General features: G+C 40.6%; 2 protein-coding genes and 1 long non-coding RNA gene across 4 annotated transcripts in view; 2 read left to right on the top strand and 1 right to left on the bottom strand.

Annotated features, from left to right (window-relative positions):
• The first annotated feature begins 2,130 nt into the window (after window positions 1-2,130).
• On the top strand, window positions 2,131-5,643 carry LOC120554367 (mesoderm-specific transcript homolog protein-like). The gene is made up of 4 exons (XM_039793234.1): window positions 2,131-2,534; window positions 4,167-4,294; window positions 4,407-4,484; window positions 4,638-5,643. The coding sequence occupies exons 1-4, from the start codon at window positions 2,462-2,464 to the stop codon at window positions 4,716-4,718; spliced, it is 360 nt and encodes a 119-aa protein (XP_039649168.1). The 5' UTR covers window positions 2,131-2,461; the 3' UTR covers window positions 4,719-5,643.
• Window positions 5,644-10,845: 5,202 nt separating this feature from the next.
• On the bottom strand, window positions 10,846-12,863 carry LOC120554755. Its single transcript, XR_005638579.1, has 3 exons — window positions 12,661-12,863; window positions 12,440-12,577; window positions 10,846-10,963 (listed from the first exon to the last, which is right to left on the bottom strand). It is a non-coding gene; the product is annotated as an uncharacterized LOC120554755 (long non-coding RNA).
• Window positions 12,864-15,952: 3,089 nt separating this feature from the next.
• The window catches only part of LOC120554750 (rho GTPase-activating protein 6-like), a 76,821-nt gene continuing 70,280 nt past the window's right edge, over window positions 15,953-22,493 (top strand). The window contains exon 1 of one of the 2 annotated variants that reach the window (XM_039793782.1): window positions 15,953-16,680. In XM_039793782.1, coding sequence (XP_039649716.1) covers window positions 16,189-16,680 — 492 coding nt within the window. In that variant the 5' untranslated portion in view covers window positions 15,953-16,188. The remainder of the gene's footprint in view (window positions 16,681-22,493) is intronic. The other variant, XM_039793781.1, reaches the window with a different exon arrangement.

Genomic DNA, 22,493 nt, shown 5'->3' with positions numbered 1-22,493 from the left:
GCGCAGCTGCCCCGGATCTGCGTCGCACCCGCCGGACGGACCGTCATTCTCAGAAGCTACAGACAAGTCTGGCGCAAAGTTGGTGCAGATCTGCATACTGAGTGTGACTGCTGCGCGAATCTGCTGATTCGAAAACGGATCTGGCACAGATGTAAATGCTGTCTGGGTAATTAAATATAACAGAACATCAAAAGAGAGAAGTTGTCTGAGTCGTGTTTTAAACAGACACACCTGGGGCGAAGTTGGGAACCAGAATCAGCTTTAAATGCAGTCCTAACCTAGTCCTCACTAACACGGGCCCAATTATAGTAACTACATGAAAACTTCACTGTTGTTGCATGAAATGTCGTTTGTGTTTAACCTACATCATCATTTTCTATCATGTGAAACAAGAGGCCAAGCCAGCCTGGTTGTGAAGCTGCAGACAGACGCTCCTCAGCAGTCAGCTCCCCCTGCTGTTCATAAGGTGCCTCTGCACCCCTTTCGTTTCAGACCCTCCCACCAGCCTTTGGGCCACGCCTCCTCATTTACATTGACATGTGTCAAGTCCAAACGAAAAGGCAATGTTAAATGGAAATTCAAAAGCCAAATATTAAATCCAAATGAAAATCCAATGATAAATTGAAATTCAAAAGCCAAATATTAAATGAAAATTAAAAGCCAATGTTAAATTGAAATTCAAAAGCCAAATATTAAATTCAAAAGCCAAATGGAAAATTAAAAAAAAAAAAATATTTTTTTATTTGGTCTCGCTTTTTCTCTTTGGACTTTCAATTTCTCTTTGGACTTTCAATTTGAATTATGAATAAATGTTTCCTCCATATGCCTATAGGTAGCAGTATACAGTGCTATGTGTACGACTTCTTCATTTGGTTACAACAAAGACAAAAGTGCTTAAAACTGTAGAAAACCACAATGTTTACTACGTGTGATGCAAGACGTAGCCATCTTTGAAAGTGAACTCGGGGTCCTCTTGAGTTCAGACGACTTGACGAGTCGTATATACGACCTCGGGGGCGTTCTTTTTGCAACTTCCGGTTCGTAACTCAGAAAAACGACTCGTAAATCGACTTCGGTGGACATAAAGAACGCACCATTACTGGTACAACATTAAGACATTTTCTCTGAGCCCTGGTGTTTCCTGCCATTCTCTTTGCCATCATGTCTGTTTTTGCTGAGAAATAATCCAGCCATGAAATTTGGTAAAGAATAATTATTTAACCTCTTATAACCATAACCCAAATGTGAGGACTTTCTGTTTTTATATCATAGTAAACTGAATATATTTAGGTTGTGGACTGTAAAAAAGAAAACAGACATTGTGACATTCATGCATTTTTCACAAATTTCTGACATGTTACAGTGCTAATCTCTGGATGAAGCTGCATTTGCATTTTGGAAATCAGTTACCTTTTTTATGATAACCTAGTGTGAGGCAGCGATTAAAAAAGGACTAAAGTGTGTTTTCTGTAGAAACTTAGTAGGATAACCGCTGTGCACATTGAAGTCAGTGCAAATGTAAACATAAATAAGCAGCCTTCTTTTCATATTCAGCACAGAAGAGGTGGATGCAGGAGGCGGTGCCAGTGCTGGTCAACAACACAGAGGAGTCTGTCGGACAGAATCAGGGAGGGGGAGAACGGAGAGCCTCTCATTTCCAGCTCTGGTCGACAAGCATGACTCTCCCCTCAACCACATTTAACCAGTACACGGATAATCTCCTCTGCTGAGAAAAGGAAACATTACTACACTTACTATCCAGAATGTTGCACTGAAAATCATTTCCGAGGCATCAGTTGACTCACCTGGATCGTTGTCCCCTATATAGTAATGAGGTAGAATAACCCTTTGGTGGAGAGCATCTGTGCTCCCACAGACAGAAACCTGTCGGTCACCTCTCACCCTCGGCCCAGGCAGCCTCTAGACCCGTGCTACCCACCTGAAAGAAAAGCACCCATTGATCAAATGCTCCTCATATTTGAACTGAAGAAGTTGCTGTACAGAGCCTCACCACTTCATTGTTTTTTTTTTTTTTAGAGGCAGGAATGTGCCTCCCCTACCGCTGAGCTCAAGATGAGAGTGGTGGGTTTGATCTGCATCCCGCTGGTGTCCATCTACATGCATCCCCGGCTGTCATCTGCCCTTCAAAACTGGCCTAGTGCCGGGGAGGTGTTCCATTTCAGAGGCAGGGACATCTTCTACAGAAGTGAGAGAGACTCAATGCTCAGTAGTATTGTTAAATACCCCCATGGGTTGTCAAGAGTGTTGTAATGGTATCCAACTGTGACTATGGCTGACAATAGTTATTGTTTTCATTATCCTTTCAATTTATGATTAATCGTTTAACTTAATTGTCACTTAAGTAGTTGATTGATTGGTGAGTCATCTTAGCTTCAAATGTGACTTTTCAGAGACATAAATCACACATAAAGTCACCGCACATCGTCACACATCATCATTAATGCCAGCAGTCACATTTATACTTGGAATAAAACCTGCAAAAAATGTCACTGTCCTTTCTTTGTGTTGTAAACGTACAGTGCCTTGCGAAAGTATTCGGCCCCCTTGAACATTTCGACCTTTTGCCACATTTCAGGCCTCAAACATAAAGATATAAAACTGTAATTTTTTGTGAAGAATCAACAACAAGTGGGTCCCAATTATGAAGTGGAACGAAATTCATTGGCTATTTCAAACTTTTTTAAAAATAAAAAAAACTGAAAAAGTGGGCGTGCAAAATTATTCAGCCCCTTTACTTTCAGTGCAGCAAACTCTCTCCAGAAGTTCAGTGAGGATCTCTGAATGATCCAATGTTGACCTAAATGACTAATGATGATAAATAGAATCCAGCTGTGTGTAATCAAGTCTCCGTATAAATGCACCTGCTCTGTGATAGTCTCAGAGGTCTGTGTAAAGCGCAGAGAGCATCATGAAGCACAAGGAACACACCAGGCAGGTCCGAGATACTGTTGTGGAGAAGTTTAAAGCCGGATTTGGATACAAAAAGATTTCCCAAGCTTTAAACATCCCAAGGAGCACTGTGCAAGCGATAATATTGAAATGGAAGGAGTATCAGACCACTACAAATCTACGAAGACCCGGCCGTCCCTCTAAACTTTCAGCTCATACAATGAGAAGACTGATCAGAGATGCAGCCAAGAGGCCCATGATCACTCTGGATGAACTGCAGAGATCTACAGCTGAGGTGGGAGACTCTGTCCATAGGACAACAATCAGTCGTATACTGCACAAATCTGGCCTTTATGGAAGAGTGGCAAGAAGAAAGCCATTTCTTAAAGATATCCATAAAAAGTGTCGTTTAAAGTTTGCCAAAAGCCACCTGGGAGACACACCAAACATGTGGAAGAAGGTGCTGTGGTCAGATGAAACCAAAATCGAACTTTTGGCAACAATGCAAAACGTTATGTTTGGCGTAAAAGCAACACAGCTCATCACCCTGAACACACCATCCCCACTGTCAAACATGGTGGTGGCAGCATCATGGTTTGGGCCTGCTTTTCTTCAGCAGGGACAGGGAAGATGGTTAAAATTGATGGGAAGATGGATGGAGCCAAATACAGGACCATTCTGGAAGAAAACCTGATGGAGTCTGCAAAAGACCTGAGACTGGGACGGAGATTTGTCTTCCAACAAGACAATGATCCAAAACATAAAGCAAAATCTACAATGGAATGGTTCACAAATAAACATATCCAGGTGTTAGAATGGCCAAGTCAAAGTCCAGACCTGAATCCAATCGAGAATCTGTGGAAAGAACTGAAAACTGCTGTTCACAAACGCTCTCCATCCAACCTCACTGAGCTCGAGCTGTTTTGCAAGGAGGAATGGGCAAAAATGTCAGTCTCTTGATGTGCAAAACTGATAGAGACATACCCCAAGCGAATTTACAGCTGTAATCGCAGCAAAAGGTGGCGCTACAAAGTATTAACTTAAGGGCGCTGAATAATTTTGCACGCCCAATATTTCAGTTTTTTATTTGTTTAAAAGGTTTGAAATATCCAATAAATTTCGTTCCACTTCATGATTGTGTCCCACTTGTTGTTGATTCTTCACAAAAATTACAGTTTTATATCTTTATGTTTGAGGCCTGAAATGTGGCAAAAGGTCGAAAAGTTCAAGGGGGCCGAATACTTTCGCAAGGCACTGTATTTGCCTCTGTGCCTATACATCCATGCATTTCTCTTTTCTCCTTTCTTCATATGGGGCTTTGGGAAGCTCCGATGTCATCATTTTGCTCCATGGCTTCCCCACCTCCAGCTTCGACTGGAACAAGGTACCCACTGCACACGCTCAGTAGCTAATCGACACTCCTAAACACCACTGGAAAAATGTAGGGCCTTTATGTGAACAAGCCAGAGACCAAATGTGTGTATTTTTCCATACAGATCTGGGAGCCACTCACTCAGCGCTTCCATCGAGTCGTTGCACTGGACTTCCTGGGCTTTGGCTTCAGCGACAAGCTGGTGAGTAAAATCTTGTCAGTTTAAGTGTCTTTAATTTAGAGATTCATTTAATAAAATGTTTCCGAGGTTTCCTGATTGGTGCTCTGTTACTTATTATTATATTATTATTTCACTTATCCATAACTCATTTTCTCCTGTGCCTGACCATCCCAGCGGCCCCGCAGGTACTCCATCTTCGAGCAGGCCAGTGTGGTGGAGGCCCTGGTGGCTCACTTGGGTCTGAGCAACCAGTGAGTGACTCTGGTGTCCCATGACTATGGAGACACTGTGGAGCCGCTCTTCAGGTATGTGCATGATGAATTGCTGACTGCCCTGACGTGTGCGTGTTTTAAGGTGCCAAACATTGGATTATCTGATGAACTTTCTCTCTGGACTCTGAATGAGCTCTCCATCTTCCAATTCATGCTAATTTCAATCTTCTCCCTGTACTGCTCCTTTTGGACATGGATGTATTTTGGATGGCAAGGCTTCTTACTCTCTTGCTTTGTACTATGTCAGTTGTATGATGTTCTACCCCCCTGGTGGTCATATGTTGAAATTCCAGTTGATCCTTTCTGAATGATCCAGGGATGACTTGAGCTTTCTACGTACACACTTTGTTTCTTCCCTCAGCAAATGGCCAATGTATTTGTTTATTTTTTTTAATACCAAAAACTGACAGTATAATTAAATGTTCTTTAAAAGAGGGGAATTCTTCTTAAAGCCATAGATAAAGCATTGCTTTCAATCTGCTCAAACATAAATGTGGTTTACCTCAGCATCTGCCAATGTTTTGTCTTCTGTAACACTGGGGTTCCTGGGGGCCAGAGTGCCACACAAGACCCTCATGATGTTAGTAACCAACAAAGCCAGTCCAGGAGAACAGGAAGCCACTCCAGCCAATTGTCGTTTTTTTTTTTTTTTTTTTTTTTTTAAAGACCTTGCCTTACTTTTTGTCTTCATATTTTGTGCCACTGTTTATCAATGTTTTATCAAAAATGGTTGTGTGTGTTGTTCAGAGTTGACTTCTGTCTGTATAGTTTAACCTGTGTTAGCCGACTGGCTAACACTGGCGCATTTACAGAAATGTTGATTAATGTGTGTTGTCCTTTTTATAAATAAAGAATAAGTTTTATTTGAATGGTGTATCTGTAATAAAAGGGTTTTCTATTCAAAACCATACTTGCCATTATTGTTGCATTATTAATGCTTGTATAACCTCAACCCTGTTATGCGCAGTTAGGTTCTAGACATACTTTTTTTTTTTTAAAAAAAAAAAAAAAAAAAAAAAAATAGAATATTTTGTTTTTTCTCACAAATTTATATCGTAATCACACAGAACAACTTAGAGTAATCGGAGGAAACCCAAATAACACTGTTACTAATACAAATATAAAACTATTTAGATTTTTTCCCCAGAAAGGTCTATACAGTTTTATCCTGAAAGAGTTAGTTGTGTCATCTCCAAAGCATTTTCTGCCCTGCTTGTATCAGGTTAGGGTTATCTATTGGCTGAGCAAGCGCCCTGTCTCCTGACCTAAACTTCATGTGATTGGTCGACGAAGCCATCAGTCAAGACGGTCAGCAGCCAAGATGGCGGAGGCTACGGGTAAAAGAAAAGAGCTTTTTCATACAAAAGGTGACTCAATAACTGTTCAGTCGTGGATTTATCTTTATGAAATTATTGTGCAAAGTCTCCGAGAAGTCACAGAAGTACCACGCCGGATTACTAAACTTCTGGAAGGGCTACGATTGCACTGAAGTCCTCTGCCCTTTGAAACGGCCACGCTGTTAGCTGTCAGGCTAAAAACACAGACCAAGGCTAGGTTGATTCATAATAATTATTTATTTATTTTACAAAGACAATGATAGATTAAAAAGCTTCTGGATGGCCTGCATTGGCATTGAGGACTTCGTTAAAACGGTGCACTCTTCCGATTCTAAACCAAAAAGTAAGTCTCTGCACTGTATCTGGAGATATGAAATATGACAAAACGTGTAGTTTGGCATAATAGGCTACGACAACAGCTAAAGACAATAAGTAGTGTAACATTATAGTTTCATAAATGAATGTTTTTATATCCCAAAGTAGCTTGTAGTTAAATTGGCAATGATTGTTGCTTGTTTCCCTTGCTGTATGATGACATAGGCCTACTGTACAGACTACACAACCTTACAAAACCTTCAATATGGTTTGTTACAGTAATTAATCTCTGCTGTGTAATACGTTCAGCAGCAGTTTAATAATCTTAGCAATGGCAAATCATTTACCCAGTGATTTAAAGATGTGTGGATATATTGATAGTTTCTGCAGTGGTTAATTAACCCATGTTTGGTCTGTAACTAATTTCACATATTAGGTGTTCTGGCATTGTGATTAGTGGAATAATTCAGGACATGCCATGTTGGTAGATCTAAATAAGTGAAGGTACCCTATGTTGGAGAGGTCTGGGTGTGAGCCAGTGCCAGAGTAAAAGTGATGAAAAGCCATAGTATAGTATGTCTAAAACGTGATAAAAAAAGTCATAGCATAGTATGTTGAAAAAAGTGAAAAAAGCCATAGTATAGTATGTCGAAAACAGCGACACAAAATATTGTGTAGTATGTGGAAAAAATGATGAAAAAGTCATAGTATAGTATGTAGAAAAAAAGTGATGGAAAAGTCATTGTCCATTGGTTACTACATCATTGTCCATTGGTTACTACATCATTGTCCATTGGTAAATAAAGTAACTCACTAGTCACAGTGATCACGTATGAGCAGCCGAAAGGTGATAGGTGGTATTTTCCCAACCCAACTTTCACACACGTTTAATTCACTATGAGTTTTCACTGTAGTGGTCAAGGTAATGCAAGTTAGCTTTTTCTCCTTCCAGTTTTAGATTTTAGACAGCACCACAGAGGGATGGAATCCTCAATCTCCAGTCTTCATGAGAGTTTAACCTTCACCTTAGCTTGCTGAGCTCTACGCAAAGCTCGGAAAGGCTCTCTTTGGAAGATGTATTTATTGTTCAAACTACAGGGGAGAGAAATTAAAAACTGTCGAGACAAAAGTGGGATTGAATCCTTCAATCTCAGATTGTTGAGTCAGTAACTTATCTCAGTGAGCTATTCCTAATTAATCAATTAAGTAATCAACTAATTAACCAATCAAATAATACATTAATCAACCAATTAACAGCTCAATTAGCAGATCAATCAATCACCCAATTAATCAATCCATTTTATTTGTCACATGAAATCAATTAGTCTACAAGGACAAAGTTTGAACAACAAATAATAGAATGGAAACTTACAATGTCAGTTTCAAGAATAGCTCACTGAGATAAGCTACTGACTCAGCCATCTGAGGTTGAAGGATCCAATCCCACATTTGTCTCAACAGCTTTTCAACTTCTGTCCTCTGAAATGTGAACAATAAATACAACTTCCAACCAGCACAGAGTATCAGATCAGATAGCTCAGTGTGATAGAACGCTGGTTCGAGGATGCACAGGTCTTGGGTTCAATCACCCTGAAGGAGCTGGGTTTGTATCCTGAAAATTTCTTTCTTCCCTAAACCCACCAGTTTGTCTTAAGTGCGTACTGTATTCGCTGGAGGTGGCGGCTGAGGTGGCGGCAGAGTGGAATAGGCATCAGCCCTTCACCCAGGAGACCCGGGTTCACATCCAGCGTGCCCCGGTAGGATGTGCGCAAGGTAAGGTAGGCACCACCCCAAAGGGGTGGTGCCTACCAAAGAGGGTGGTGCCTACCAAAGAGGGTGGTGCCTGCCCAAGGGGGTGGTGCCTGTGAGCAACCCCAGTGCCCCCCCCGAGGTGGAAACCCCAATGCCGCCCCGAAGGGGCGATTAGGGGGGTTTCAAAGATCACACGCGGTCGCGTTACCGCCCCCAAAGGGGTTACAACGCCCTTACTTGCCGACTGCAACAATGAAATTTTTCTCTAAGTGTCATAAGTACATCTCTGGCCTTTCACCCAGGAGACCAGGGTTCTTGTCCCACATGTCATGGTTAAGTACTTTCCTAATCCCAACTGTCCTCGGCCTCTTTATGGAGCCGAGGACAGTTGGGTTTTGGAAAGTACTTTTCCATGACACGCGGGACACAAACCCCAGTCTCCTGGATGAAGGACCTCGTATTCCTGGGTGATAAACCTCATCATAAGGTGTGCTACTCGTGAGTATTGAACCCACAACCACTGTGTTCTTCCAACCAGTGTTCTATCACACTGAGCTATCTGTTCTGATACTCTAGCCTGGTTGGAAGTTGTATTTATTGTTCATATTTCAGAGTTGAACAACTGTCAAGACAAATGTGGGATTTGATCCTTCAACCCCAGATTGTTGAGTCAGTAGCTCATCTCAGTGAGCTATTCCTGAAGCTGACTTATCAGCTGTTGGTACTATTATTTGTTGTTCACACTTTATAGTTGTCTATTCCTATGTGTGTCCTATCTAAGTGTTTGCACATACTGCAAAAAGCATAGTGCTTTAAAAAAGCATAAAGCTCTTATAAATATATGGTACAATAAACATACACGTTCTGCCTGACTGACTACTTTTACTTTAGATACTTCCTGTATATTTAGCAGCATATAAAACATCTTAAAAAGAAGTCAAATACAGTGTTTGAAGATTATGCAAAGACTATTATAGTTACTATTAGTTATTGTAATCTAATAATATATAATAAAATAACTGATGTGGGCCATTCTTCTGCATAATCAGTACTTTTACTTTTGATACTTTAAGTACACGTTGCTGAAAATACTTTTAACTAACTCACATATTTCAATGCATGGCTCTTGTGTTTGAGTTTCTTTACACTGGGGTTTCGCTTCTTTTACTCCACAATCTGAATAATTATTCACAAGTCATCGAGTAAATCGTTTTATCGTTTTCTTTTATCAGTTTGACTGATTAAATTAAAGATCTAAAATGAAACAATAACAAATATAAGAAAATCATTTTTAAATACAAATTAACAATATAATAAATTAATATAAATGGTCTTCAATTAAAATTAAAAGTTAGTATATTCAAACTATTCATTTGTAAAATAAAAGTATTTTGTCTTGTTTGATGAGACTGATGTGTAAACACCATTGTCGGTACACGATCCGTGCTGCGCATGCGCAGATGATAATCCTGTTTTACAGTTTGTTTTTTTTATTGACAAAAAAGCACCAACATACAAAACTCTTGTTGAGGAAAAGATATACATGCTTATATACAATACAAACGTTGTCAATGTAATAAGACCAAATAAGACCAAAAGGGGGAGCTGCTTAAAATACACAAGTCAAAAGCAAAAAGGCTATAAAATTAACATTTAGAGCAGTACACAAGGAGAGACTAATCAAAACAGTAGTGTCCTAGATATGTCACTACACATTTTCCTTGCAATCTTAGATTTGATCTTTTTCCAGTCAGGATAAAAACAATTTAAAGTCATTTATAAACCAAACAAAGGAAGGCTTAGATGATCGCCACTTACTGCAATGAATATGATATTTACCCATTAGAATAATCATATTGACTAAGTCTGATACTGATGAATCTATGAATCTATGAATCTCTGAAGGAAAATCACCAAAGTAAGATTTGTAGGTGTTTATGCAGCAGTTGAAACAACAGACAAACATTACATGTCAGATAGTTATGAGGCATTTGAAATGGTAAGAACCAACAAAACAAAGTGTCAAATAATTTGAACAGAAATTAATTCATCACTTGTAGCAGCGGCGCCACCGAGCTTCCTCTCTGTAAACTGAGTAGGAGCAGTAACAAAAGGAACATTTACACAAAGAATCTGAAGGCTGAAACAAAACATTTGTAGAGATTACAGAAATGAAGGCTGCTGTGTAATTCCTTAGATCTGGTACGCAATTATATGCAACAACGATACCTGTATTAAAAAAAAAAAATATGAAGCACAGAAATGAAATAGTGATTTATTTCAAGAGTATTACAGCAGTGATCTCCAATCTCTCCGCTTGAAGAAAACAACAGCATAATGTGCGTACATTTGGCTCAGCCATTCGCGGCCCCACTGAGCCTCTTCAGATCCTGTCTCCTCAGTAGCTGGAGTGGATGGGGTCCTCCTATCAGACCCTGTGTGCTGTCACCAGAGGCTGGAGGGGCGCAGTACGAGCCCCGGCACTTTCTCAAGTCTTGTGGCAAAGTCAGGTCCTCCCTGAGCTCCCAGAGCTGTCTCAAAAGGTAACCAAGTTACCGTCTGCATGTCCGTTTGCTATGCTGGGATGGCTTCTGCTGTTGTAAACCTGAAGAATTTTTGTTTGGCAAAGTTAGATTCACCTAATATGAAACTTTTTCACATTGTAAAAGCAATCTAAAGAAAGTAAGAGGGTAACACTTGCCTGTTTAGCTGCCTCTAGCAGAGCTGCTGCCTCCTGCTTGCCAGTCTGCTGCACCATTTTATAAAAGATGCCATCTGGATCTTGAAGCTCATCCTAGGCATGCATCTTCCCTGCATCTAGAACCTAGAGACACAAATAAGTTTTAGCAATTATAAAAAAATCGGTTTGTGTGAGAATTTCCCCCCTGCTTCCTGCTTCCAACTAACTGACTTGCGGTTCTAGGTCCATATTTAATGTACAGTCATGAGAGGTATCAATCTTGCAGCAGCTATTGCTTTTTTGCCTGTATTTATTTCTGTTGCAATACTGGAATTTCTACACTAGGGATCAACACATGTCTAGCCTGATCTTAATTCTTGTGTGTTTTCAGCACCCGCTTCTCAAAATGGTGTCTATAGAAAAGTAACGTTATGCAGCAGTTGCAAACATCTTGTAAACCCCATGCTTTAAAAAAATAAATAAGTACTCTTCTAGAATCTATGAGTAAGATGTTGTTGAGTACAGTGCATTCTCTGAACTTGTCCCGTATGGTTTTGACTATAGTATGACTTTTAAATTTTTTTTTGGACAAATTATACTATGATTTTTGAACCCTTTTTTTTTTTGGACATACTATGAATTCTTTATCACTTTTTTCAACATGACTGTACTGTGCTATGACTTTTTTGACATACTAAACTATGGCTTTTTATATATTCTTTTAAACATACTATGACTTTTTTTCAACATACTATAATATGATTTTTCTATGATTTTTTTTCGACATACTATACTATGACTTTTTTTGTTCAACTCAGCCTGCTAGCATAGCAGCAATGCTCTCCTTAATGACAGCTGGGCATTACACCTCTCTGATCTGATACCCGAGTTAGCAAAATACAAAGATTCACTAAACTCAGACAATATCTCAGGATCTTTCATATTGGATCAATAGTACACAAGATTAAGATGTCAGATTAAATAGCAGCTGTTATTTCAATGTGTCAAAACATTTTTATTCAACTGTAAGTATCGGACTTGGTGTCGGCGGTACCCGGTATTTGAGGACTCCGATTAGGGCCTAAAACAACTTCCTCCTTAACAGACATAGCATTGTTTTGAATTGTATTATATTATTTAAGTTACATTGTGACTTTAGTGCTCACTGCAGCCAAAAACAGAGGTATTAGGAGTCTCTGCAACAGAGGCTTTATGCTCCATGTTTGTCCCATGCAACAATTATGTTTGTATTAGTGGGAGACTTTGCAGGTCTTTCTATCCTGACATGACCAAGCATCCTTCAATATTTAACAAGACTTTCAGCTTGGTTGGGTGATTTTCTGCTACTGAACTAAGCAAACGAAACTGCCATGTTGATCCTTTCCACACAGACGGCTCTTTGTTCCGTTTTGAGTCCACATCTTCAAACTCTCAGTAACTTCCGGGCACTTGTCAGTCATACACGCTTTTTTCCCCTCTGCTATCCTCCTGGGCTACAATTATAACTGTCAATTTCATACAATGAGCTAATCACCGGCCTTGTGTTAGTCGGTTGTCTGGTTAAAGTGCTCTCTGCATGTGTCAGTTTTAACACACAATAGAAGGTCAGCTCGTGTTAACCTTCTTGTGCAGGTCGTGGAGGCCGATCTCTGAGGTCAGAACACCATCGATGTAGATCTTCCCCCGAGGCTCAGCCAGGAGGAAGAGAGCCAAGACCAGAGAGCTATTCCCAGCACCTGTTCTACACACATTACCAACCTGACGCAGAGAAAAGCAGAATCCGGTTTAATATGTAAGCTTAGGATTAACATGAATAAATGAGCAGTATTCAGTCCTCTGACCTTCTCTTTCAGGCTCTGCAGCACTAGCGGTCCTTCAGTGCTGTAGGAGAAGCTGACCTGGTCAAAGGTCACCAGGCCTTTGCTGGGCCAATCAGGAGGAGGGGGGGGGAGGGGGGGACGCTTCTGGGTTTCCCAGGGTGCCTCACTCTCCAGTTCAGTGTACTCCACCACTCTCTCTCTCTCTCTCTCTCTCTCTCTCTCTCGTCATCTGAAGACAGTAGAGATTAGGGCTGAATGAACGATTCATCAAATACAAACCGACATAGTAATGTAATATAATAGAACACAATTTCTAAATCAGTTCTGCTACTTTCTGTATTCTGCTAAAATACAACAAATTGCTTGTTGAATTTTAAAACATAAAAACCCATCTTCACCTTTTTTTTTATTGATCAAATTAAACACTGAATGTGTTTATTGCGCCAGTTGATCTTGCGATAACGATACCAAAACGATATTGGCTGATCGGAGCGGAGAGGAAATGGTAGTAAATGAACAGCATAGGTTTCAGTTTGACCGTGAATAAATGCTGCAGCTCATCAAGACCCAAGTAAAGTTCCCTTTCCAAGGGCAGTTGGCTAGACTGAGGCAGAGAAAGACACTAATGCACATCTATCTGTCCATCTTCATACATCGTGTACTATTTGTTGCTTTGTTGGATCATTTATGTATGTGCATCTTCTATTCCCAGCATTTTTCACAGATAACTGAAGGCGGCATGAACAATGCAATTCAATAAGTTGAAATGGTCTCTCAAGGACACCTTACTAGTAGTGCAATTTCAAACATTTGCCAGCAGATGTCAGTATACGAGCACAAAAATAATCAGGAGGTGCCCAAATTCTTTCATATAAAGGTCCAAAATGTATCTAGATGAAAGGCCAAGGGCAAAAATAAATGTAATTCTTGTAATTCTTCATATATATAAGTTATGTACCCTAAGTAATTTAATAGGGAAGTTTAACAGCACTGCTCTTTACATTGCCAAAAAAAAACTACGTTTCATAGCCATCACATTTAGGAATTTACAGCACTTTTAAAATAAGAGGAGAATAAGCGTGAGCATGTCAAATGCCATGGCTGGTCAAAACTAAAAGTGCAGGCCCAAAATTGGGTGACTTTGGTCTACATGAAACTAATTTGCCTTCATTGTAAATTCACCACCAGACTGCTTTTGTTGCATTTGTTTAATTACCCTTAATACACGTATTATGTATTACTTGAGGCAAAATACAGTAAAAGAAAATTGACCATGCCTCAATAATCTAATCTTCCTCTATTGGAACAACATGGGGGCTCTTAAATATATACAGTATGATGTTCATGTGCAGCCAGGAACACGTGGAATCTTTGGTTGGATAGATTGGATACATTGCTCGAGTCTACAAACTACGTGTGTGTAGCCTGCATACTGTGTGTGATTTAATATAAGACTGCCCTGCATGCTTGCAAACATACTCAATTACTTCTCTAATCTCAGAGTTTAATCATTTAAGACACCCGATTATTTATTTGTTTGGAGTAATAAATCTGGAATATTACCGTTCCTTTGTCTTTCCACCACAAATGTCTTAAACGGATGAAAATAGACCCTGTATTTACTGTTTTTTTTGTTTCCTATTTTGTATATAGTTCTACAATTTGATTTTGTTTGTTTCCTGACCTTTTCATTCATATCTGTCAAACAGGCTTGGACAATGAAATGTACACCGATCCCCGGCACAGGAAACAATGTCTCCACAGCTGTAGCCGAATCTAAGCTCATTTTGCTTAAAATGGTTCAGTAAGCGCTGCTCTACTATTGTATACCAAATATGGACGGACAGTGCGTAAGGAACGTGACTGGCTGAAGTGTAGCCCTGTTGATTTATTCTCCTTCCCCTCGACCCTCACCGAGTCTGATATATTTTGACAGTCATGTCAAATGATCACTGTTTCACATTAACTGTTGTCCATGGTTACGCATATACAGTCCTGCAATGCCCAGATTGTTTTTAACATTATGATGAAGAGCTTGAAGGCAGCACATTGAAGTCAAGAATGCTACAAGGCTCTATACTTTCTAAATCTGTGGTATGGGAACATGTCTGTATAATGTCTTTGCAATTATGCACTATTGTTGCATGGCTGTTGTTTTTGGCTTTTTCCCCCCAAATGGAGGAGGACACGGTTCAGAGCAATAATGCCTCGAGTGCTGGCTTCTTTCCATTGACTTTTTATAAACTAATGCAAAACACCATTGTTTTCTTTCTATAATAACCTGCTTCTGTGTTTTCACCAGTCTGTGGTTTCATTCTTTACCCCCGCAGACTGTTTTTAGAAGGGTCAAATCTATCTCAGCTGTTATCAGTGTCATGTCATGCTGTGCTGTGTGTATGTTTGGGAGTGTGTCATACGGAGCAGCTTCATAAGCTCCTTTATCAGCCGTCCGGCACCCTCCTCTCCAGACTCCTGCTGTCTCTTTTTATTTTCCCATACTTTCACACACTCGGCCACACATGCTCCTGCTCTCTCTCTCTCCCTCACAGTGTATTTCTTTCTCTCACACAGCCATCTTAACACACTGAAATGACTGAGCCCCTCCACAAGCATCTGTGTAAACAAATGTTGAGAATATAGCCACAGGTGTATAAAGAAAGGAATTGACTATTAATCCTATGGCTCACTTATTGTGCAGCTAATAATAGCACACAGAAGGCTTCACTGATAGGCCTATTATTGCCAGACAGCAAAGTGGATTAATGGGAGACAAGGATTAATACGCCTATTTTCATCCCTGGCTAAATCATGTCTGTCTGTCTGTGTGCATCACATTCTGCCTGTCTGATTATCGTGGCTGTGTAGCCTAATGATTAGCTTTTTCAAAATGAGCTTATTAATTACAGTAACTCATCTCACCCATTTTAATTGCAAAGGCAAAGTTGTGTAAATTGTTTCAGGCAAATACAGATAAAATGATGCTTTTTTCTTAGTGGATTTTGGTGGATGAGATTAGTGAACACCCACTGACGATCATCTGGAGGTCATTTACATTTTATCACCAAAGAAAAGGAGGTGCCATCGGGGTCTAAAGTCGACTTTTCAAATGTAAACTCAGCTGGAGAGTTGAAAAATAAAAACCCAAGTGCTTAATAATGTCATGTTTGACATGGAATTGGTTAATAAGTAAAAAAAAATAATATGCAAGCACTGATCTCAAGTTTGATAACCCCCCCTCCCACCCACACACACACACACACACACACACACACACACACACACACACACACACACACACACACACACACACACACACACACACACACTCTCTCACTGTCTTCTCACTCCACTCTAGTTTGGGAATGACCAACGTGCTGGGAAGTCGCTCTTTCTTCACTTTGCGCGGCGATGCAACACATTCCAGCGCCACACCAGCTTCTACTTGGACCTTCCTTTTGATGGGGAAACACTAAACTTGTCTTATAGCTGTAGGGGAGCTTTAGAGGGACGCGTTGAGCAGCGCTCATGTGAGATCCAAAATAAGGAGACATGTCTGCCAATCAAGGACTTCTCAACAGCGTCTTCTCCTGCTCTTCCCCTGCCTCCAAAGCCATAACCAAACGGAGGCTACGCCAAACCCGGAGCCTGGACCCCGCTATTATAAGACACGACACCGAGACCGAGGGAGTGAGTGGCGCACCGTTTTCTGGAGCGGCGGCTGAGGGCGCAGGTGTGTCTCCGGAGCGCTTGGCTGTGAAACCGGCTTTACGCACCAATATTCCGAAACTAAAGGAGCCCATAACCCCGTCTCTCTCTTCTCCTTCCATACCTTTGGATGTTTCTCCGTCCTCCAACTTCCACTTTGACTATGATATAGAGAAACGTGCCAAAAGGAATACCGCCGGGGATTTACCGTTTCTGGTGAGGGGGCCCGGTGTAGCGCCGTCCGGGAGCACTGGCACTCTGTTCTCTCCGCGGAGGTGGCTTCAGAAGAAAGTGCAGCCGTCCAGCTCTCACGCTTACGTGGTGTGGAAATCAGAGGTACACTTTTTTTTTTTTTTTTTTTACTTTGATTCCAGTGCAGTGCATCAGTTCTTCTTCTGTGGTTTTAAATGCAATCATGCTGCAGGTAACTTGTATTCAGTGCAATGCTAAACATATGGACACCAGGCAACCAACAAGGCAAAGATCCTCGAACGCATACTAAAATGTATGCTGTATGTCAGTATAAACATAATTGAGGTCCAACTCCATCCCTTGATTCAAACCAGAAAGTCTATATGACAGCTTCTTGAACAATTAGAAAAAGCAATCAGCAGACTGTTTATTTCTGCTAGAAGCATGGCATCCCCACTGCATGACAGAAGACACATCTGCTGAAAATCTCTTTTCAGCACAGCCAGACTGGAAAATGCATGTTTTATCCTTGAACCTAGAAAGTTGCCTGGAATTTTACTGGGCCTCCAATCAGACATCATGACTTGAGGAGGTGTGTGTGTGTGTGTGTGTTTGGTGTGTGGAGATGGTGGAGCCTAACTGGAAGATTTATGGGTTTTTGAAGAGGGAGTGTTGACCCTGCATTGACATCTGCACCTGGAAGCCGTCCAGTATCAAACCACCACAACTGGAGAAGTTGTCTTGGTCTTGCCCAAGGGCACATGGGTAATCAACAGGGGGAAGGGGGAGCACTGATTCACTTCTACCTGGATTTGTTTCTTGTGTTTTCAGTCCTTGTCAGAGTCACACTTTAAGTACATCTGGGAAAGCTAAAAAAAAATAAAAATCCAACTAAAGTTTTTCCCTCAAAATCTTTTTTTTTCCTCCTACTGTGCAGTCATTGGGCTTTTGTCTTCATACAGGCTTCAAATTGAGTGTGAATAAGGGGAAGGCAAAGCAGCCTTTATAGGCTGCATTGTTGGCCCAAATCCAGATGCACTGGTGAGAAGGTATAATAATTTCCCTAGTTTCTTGTGTGGACTCTTTTTTTTTTCTGCCAATATGTATTTTGCTTGTGCAGCAGGGCCTGTGTGTGCTGATGTGAGGGACTTAAGGACACATGGCCCGGGACTCGGTTCTCACGACTGCGAGTGGTCACAGGGTCAAAACCATGTGGCCCTCAAACAGCTCTCCCATCATTTCCTATCTCTAAGAGCGGCTCCAGCTTCACTCTCTGCACTTTCTTGCATTGTGCCTCTCTTTCTCTCTAACACACACATCCACCGTCTCTCTCCTCCCTCTCGGAGATGTCAAGAAGCGCTCACTGAGCAGTTTCCCACCGCTGCAACTCTGTTTTCCATGCTGATTCCCCCCCTGCTACGGCCCACCGAGGATAACACGAGGCCATCGGTTTGGAGTCATTAGTAAAATCTGGACCATGAAGTTATTGCCCCTCAGAGTGTTTTTAAAAATACTGAGCCAAGAAGTGTTGCTGGTCTGCTGGGCCGTAAAGTAAAATCCTGAAATTAAGTGTAAACAAAGACTTTATGTTTGGAATGTAATGGACAATGTGCTTTTTTTTCAAATGCAAAACCTAACAAGCACCTAACATAATAAACAGCAGTTTGATTCAGATATCTTAATGAAGGAAAGGTTTTACATAGACGTACATGACCTTCTCCCGCAGCGCAGGTCGATCAGGTGAAACTATGTTTAAAGGTTATCAGAGGGACTTTGGACCAGAGGAAATCTTTTCAATTTACACAATGCCTACACACTGGGAGGGTGTTGTTTCATGTTAAAATTAAAAGGTGCTCTAAACGGTGTCACGCGTTTTTTAGGCTGTGCGGAAGCATGGAAGGGAGGGGGAGGAGACGGGATGAGGAGGAGGGTGGGGCGAGTTTGTCTTGTTTTGTTTGAAAATACTTAGAACGTCAACAAGAAGTAATGTCACCCAACATCGCTTTTATTATTTAACTTTAATTTCCATGCAGCAAGCAATTTAATGGCCAAAAAAAGTCCATTTCTACCCACTTATAAAAATCCTCAAGGCCGACAGACTCCAGGGACCTTGGGTACATGCCCAGTCTATCCTCTCCTTTGTTTTGTTTTTTAAATTGTCCCTGTTTTGTGTAATGCATTTGCTCACTGTCTAGCTATCAAAATGGTTCCAGCTTTCAGCTCCATTACCACGTGATGATTTGTGATGAAATAACTCAAAATATGATGGCGGTGAAATGATGAATCAACTTTCTGCAAGTTAATTTCCATAGCGGGCTAACATAAATTCCATCAAATAGCTGCATTATGGCCGAATCACGATATATAAAATCCTTTATATATGTAATATTTACATTTTCTGGAAATGCAATACTGAAACCACCCATTTTCCATTTAAAAATTAGACTTAAGCAGCTTTTGAAATAGTTTTGAACCATTACCAGAATACAGTTAGGTCTCAATTCATAGAACGGATAAAAAAAACAAAAAAAAAACAGCATTAGACAACTAAAGACATTGTCTGAAGTTTGTCAATACAGAACGACTGTGTGTTTGTGTGTGTGTGTGTGTGTGTGTGTGTGTGTGTGTGTGTCAACCTGTGCTGATAAGTCTGGTGCTATGCCTTTTTAAGGAGGGAGACATGGACGGAGAGGCATAAGAGAGAGAGAGAGAGAGAGAGAGAGAGAGAGAGAGAGAGATAGTGGAAGGAAGAAGAGACAGAAACAAAGTGGAGGTGTAATGGTTTACACAAAAAGCAATGTTTGACAGTTATATTGGCCATGATTACTTAATAGCTATTTTTCCATGATGAGGCTGTTGATGTTGAAAGAACAATGACGCAAAAAAAGAATCTTCTGAAAGTACCCTCTGTGTTGTTACAGCAGGAGGGTCAGTGACTGGAAATGGTTCTTCTTGTGGAGTGATTGATTTAGGAGTTGGGTGTCAAACCCACATGCTCTTGCAAAACAGCACAAGTATAAAAACGTTGTAGGTTTTTACAGGAACGCACAGGAATGTGCGATACATACACAGAGCGGTCTTTCTGCCTTTGCGACAATATCTCGCTCATGTGCGCTTACACAGACGCACGAAGGCTCGGAGAGGAAACCGTGGTCGGCTAATTTAATCCTGGTTGTTTATGGGGCGCCAGAATGTTGACATTGTACAGTCTGTTTTAGAGCCACTTACCCTAATACTTCAGAAGAGGGACTAAGTGAAGAAAACCATTCCAAAATGAGATCTCCACCATTTACAAAAAACACTACAACTATTGCTACTAAATGATTGATAACAGTGGAATGGTTAATTGAGGTCAGAGCTTTGTGTTCTGGCGATGTTATCTTCACAAGCGCAATCCTCAGCTGCTAACACATAGTGGAGTTAGAGGAAAAGTGAAGGAAAGGAAAAAAATGAGTACGCTTGCTCTGGCCTCTCGTGTAATTTAATCAAGTAACGTTGTTAGTCGTGAAGGCTAAAGAGCTGCTATTAGTGTGCAAAAAGAGTTGATCCCAAACTTGATCTGTTTTGATTGATTTAGTGACACCCACGATGATACAGTGGGTAGTTATTTCGGTGTATTTGCACAAAGCAAATTCCATTTAAATATTTACTTTGTAACTGAACCATGGTCATGGCAACTGGGAATTTGGAAGATCACCGTTTCTATTTCCTACTTGAGATGAATTTAATGTAAGATGCTTCTTTTGGTTTTCTGAGCAGCAAAAAAAAGGTCCCCCGCCCTTCTACACCCTGCATCGTCCCACTACGCCCTGAACTGCTACAACTATTATTTCTAGTCATAGTTCCGCTATCTTTATTGTTACTGTAACTGCCCCTGTTCATCATTCCAACTGCTATAATTATTATGAATCATATTTCTCTATATCTGTATATCAGTGTCTGTGTCCAAACCGGCAGTGACAGATGCGGCCCACCAAGAGCCTGGGTCTGTCCAACGTTTCTGCCTAAAAGGATGTTTTTCTTCGCCACTGTTGCACCAAATGCTTGCTTGTGGGAAATTGTTGGGTCTTTGTAAATTATAGAGTGTGGTCTAGACCTACTCTATCTGTAAAGTGTCTCGAGATAACTCTTGTTATGATTTGATACAATAAATAAAATTGAATTGTTTATTGAAGGGTCAGTATTTGACCGGTGTCTTCATCCGGAATACTAAGAACAGAACCTGACTTTGCACATCTACAACATGAGACAGGTGCGTCAAAAGTTGCAAAGAAACTCCCGCACACTGTCTAACTTGCAAAGATAAATTTAATAGCTGGCAACGTTTCGGTAACAGACTTTTATCAGGCAAAAAAAACAAAAAACAACAAAAAACATGAAGGTCTAGTAACCAAACGTTGCCAGCTATTAGATTTATCTTTGCAAGTCAGACAGTGTGCGGGAGTTTCTTTGCAACTTCATTCGGAATGCTAACATTTCGAATCGCCATTGCTGACATGTTACCATTCTTAAAATTCTCTAGATGCCCCCATGTCGATTTATGTTCATGCATGATTGCTGAACTACGTCAGAGTTTTCAGAGCTCAGAGAAGAAGTTGAGAAACACACTTTGAGATTGGTCTATATATTTGCTTCCTTAGGATCACCAAGTATGTTTTTTTTGTATCTGCACTTCCAGTAAAAGTGCTACAGAAAAACTGGAAATCTTTCCTTTAAAAGTAACATTTACTTCATTCTCCAATGTTAATAACTAAACACAACTATCACTAGACTCCTAAATCGATTGGAGAGTTTGTTGGCTATTGAGTAGAATTTCTTGTGTTGCATTACTGTAATGTATTCTGATAGAACCCCCTGGTGGTATGTAAAATAGCTAATAAAATAACATTTGTGTTCCAAGCTTACTCATCCTGTAAAAGCGTAACAATTCATTTATCAGAAATCATGCATGTTTTGTGAAACATTTCAGTATGAACTGCTGCACATGTGGGCCATTGCTTATGCTATGAAACCATAAAAGCTGGGGCGTTGACACAGGTCATGCATGGCTAGCTGTTAGGACTTTACACAAGTGGTCCACATTTTAGAAACATCTAACAACATTGAAACACATTCTGAGCATTGGAAATCAATACTGCCGACCAGTGAAAAGAGACTTTTCACTGGTCACTTGTTACAGTGGATTTTAACATTTTGTTACCTTTGGATTGCACAGAGAGATTCTCGTGCAGAAGCCCTTTGGCAGCTCTAACATCCAGACTGAGGACTAAAGGTCATCGATCCTTTGCTGCCAGACGCTCATGGAGGATGGCAATTTTATGTTTTATGGTGAAAAGAAAGCCCTGTCTCCATCGCTATGCTCTATATTTACCAAACAGTCATGTTTTCAGACGAGACTGTTCTCCTCTAACCTAACCCAGGAGTTTTTGTGCCATAACTGAACTGCGACCGTGTTTAAAACCGCAGCGTTACGTTCTGTGGTTTAAATATGAGGATTGAAAACACTCCTGTGGGTCGTGTTTCCTGCCACCGCTATTAGGGGCGCTAATTTATGAGTCGTTTTAGAGGGTGGGAATGACTTATATCGGCGTATGGTTTGGAGGACTTGTTCTTTGAGACAGACAGTGACTGTTTGACAATGTTCGGTCTCTGCTTAACAGAATTGCCTTTACTCAAGACAATACTCTTGCTTGGATTTTCCCCCTTTTGTTTGCTGCTTTGTAACTTTATTTTGAAATGCTCTCTCTGGGGCTGGGTCATTACCAATTAATCATGCATATCACTTCCTCTCCCCCTATTGTTTCCCCCTCTCACCTGCATATTCACATTCCCGTCATTACCACAAAACAAGCTACACATACAGTATATAGTTCATACTTTTCCCAGTGTTTCCTAGGAAAACATGCTCGGCCCCAGGCTTTTATGATTAGTTGCTGCATCATCAATCACAAACACAA

This window comes from Perca fluviatilis, chromosome 24 (assembly GCF_010015445.1).
Source record: "Perca fluviatilis chromosome 24, GENO_Pfluv_1.0, whole genome shotgun sequence".
NCBI classification, from domain to species: domain Eukaryota; kingdom Metazoa; phylum Chordata; class Actinopteri; order Perciformes; family Percidae; genus Perca; species Perca fluviatilis.
This window is presented reverse-complemented; position numbering and strand designations above follow the sequence as displayed.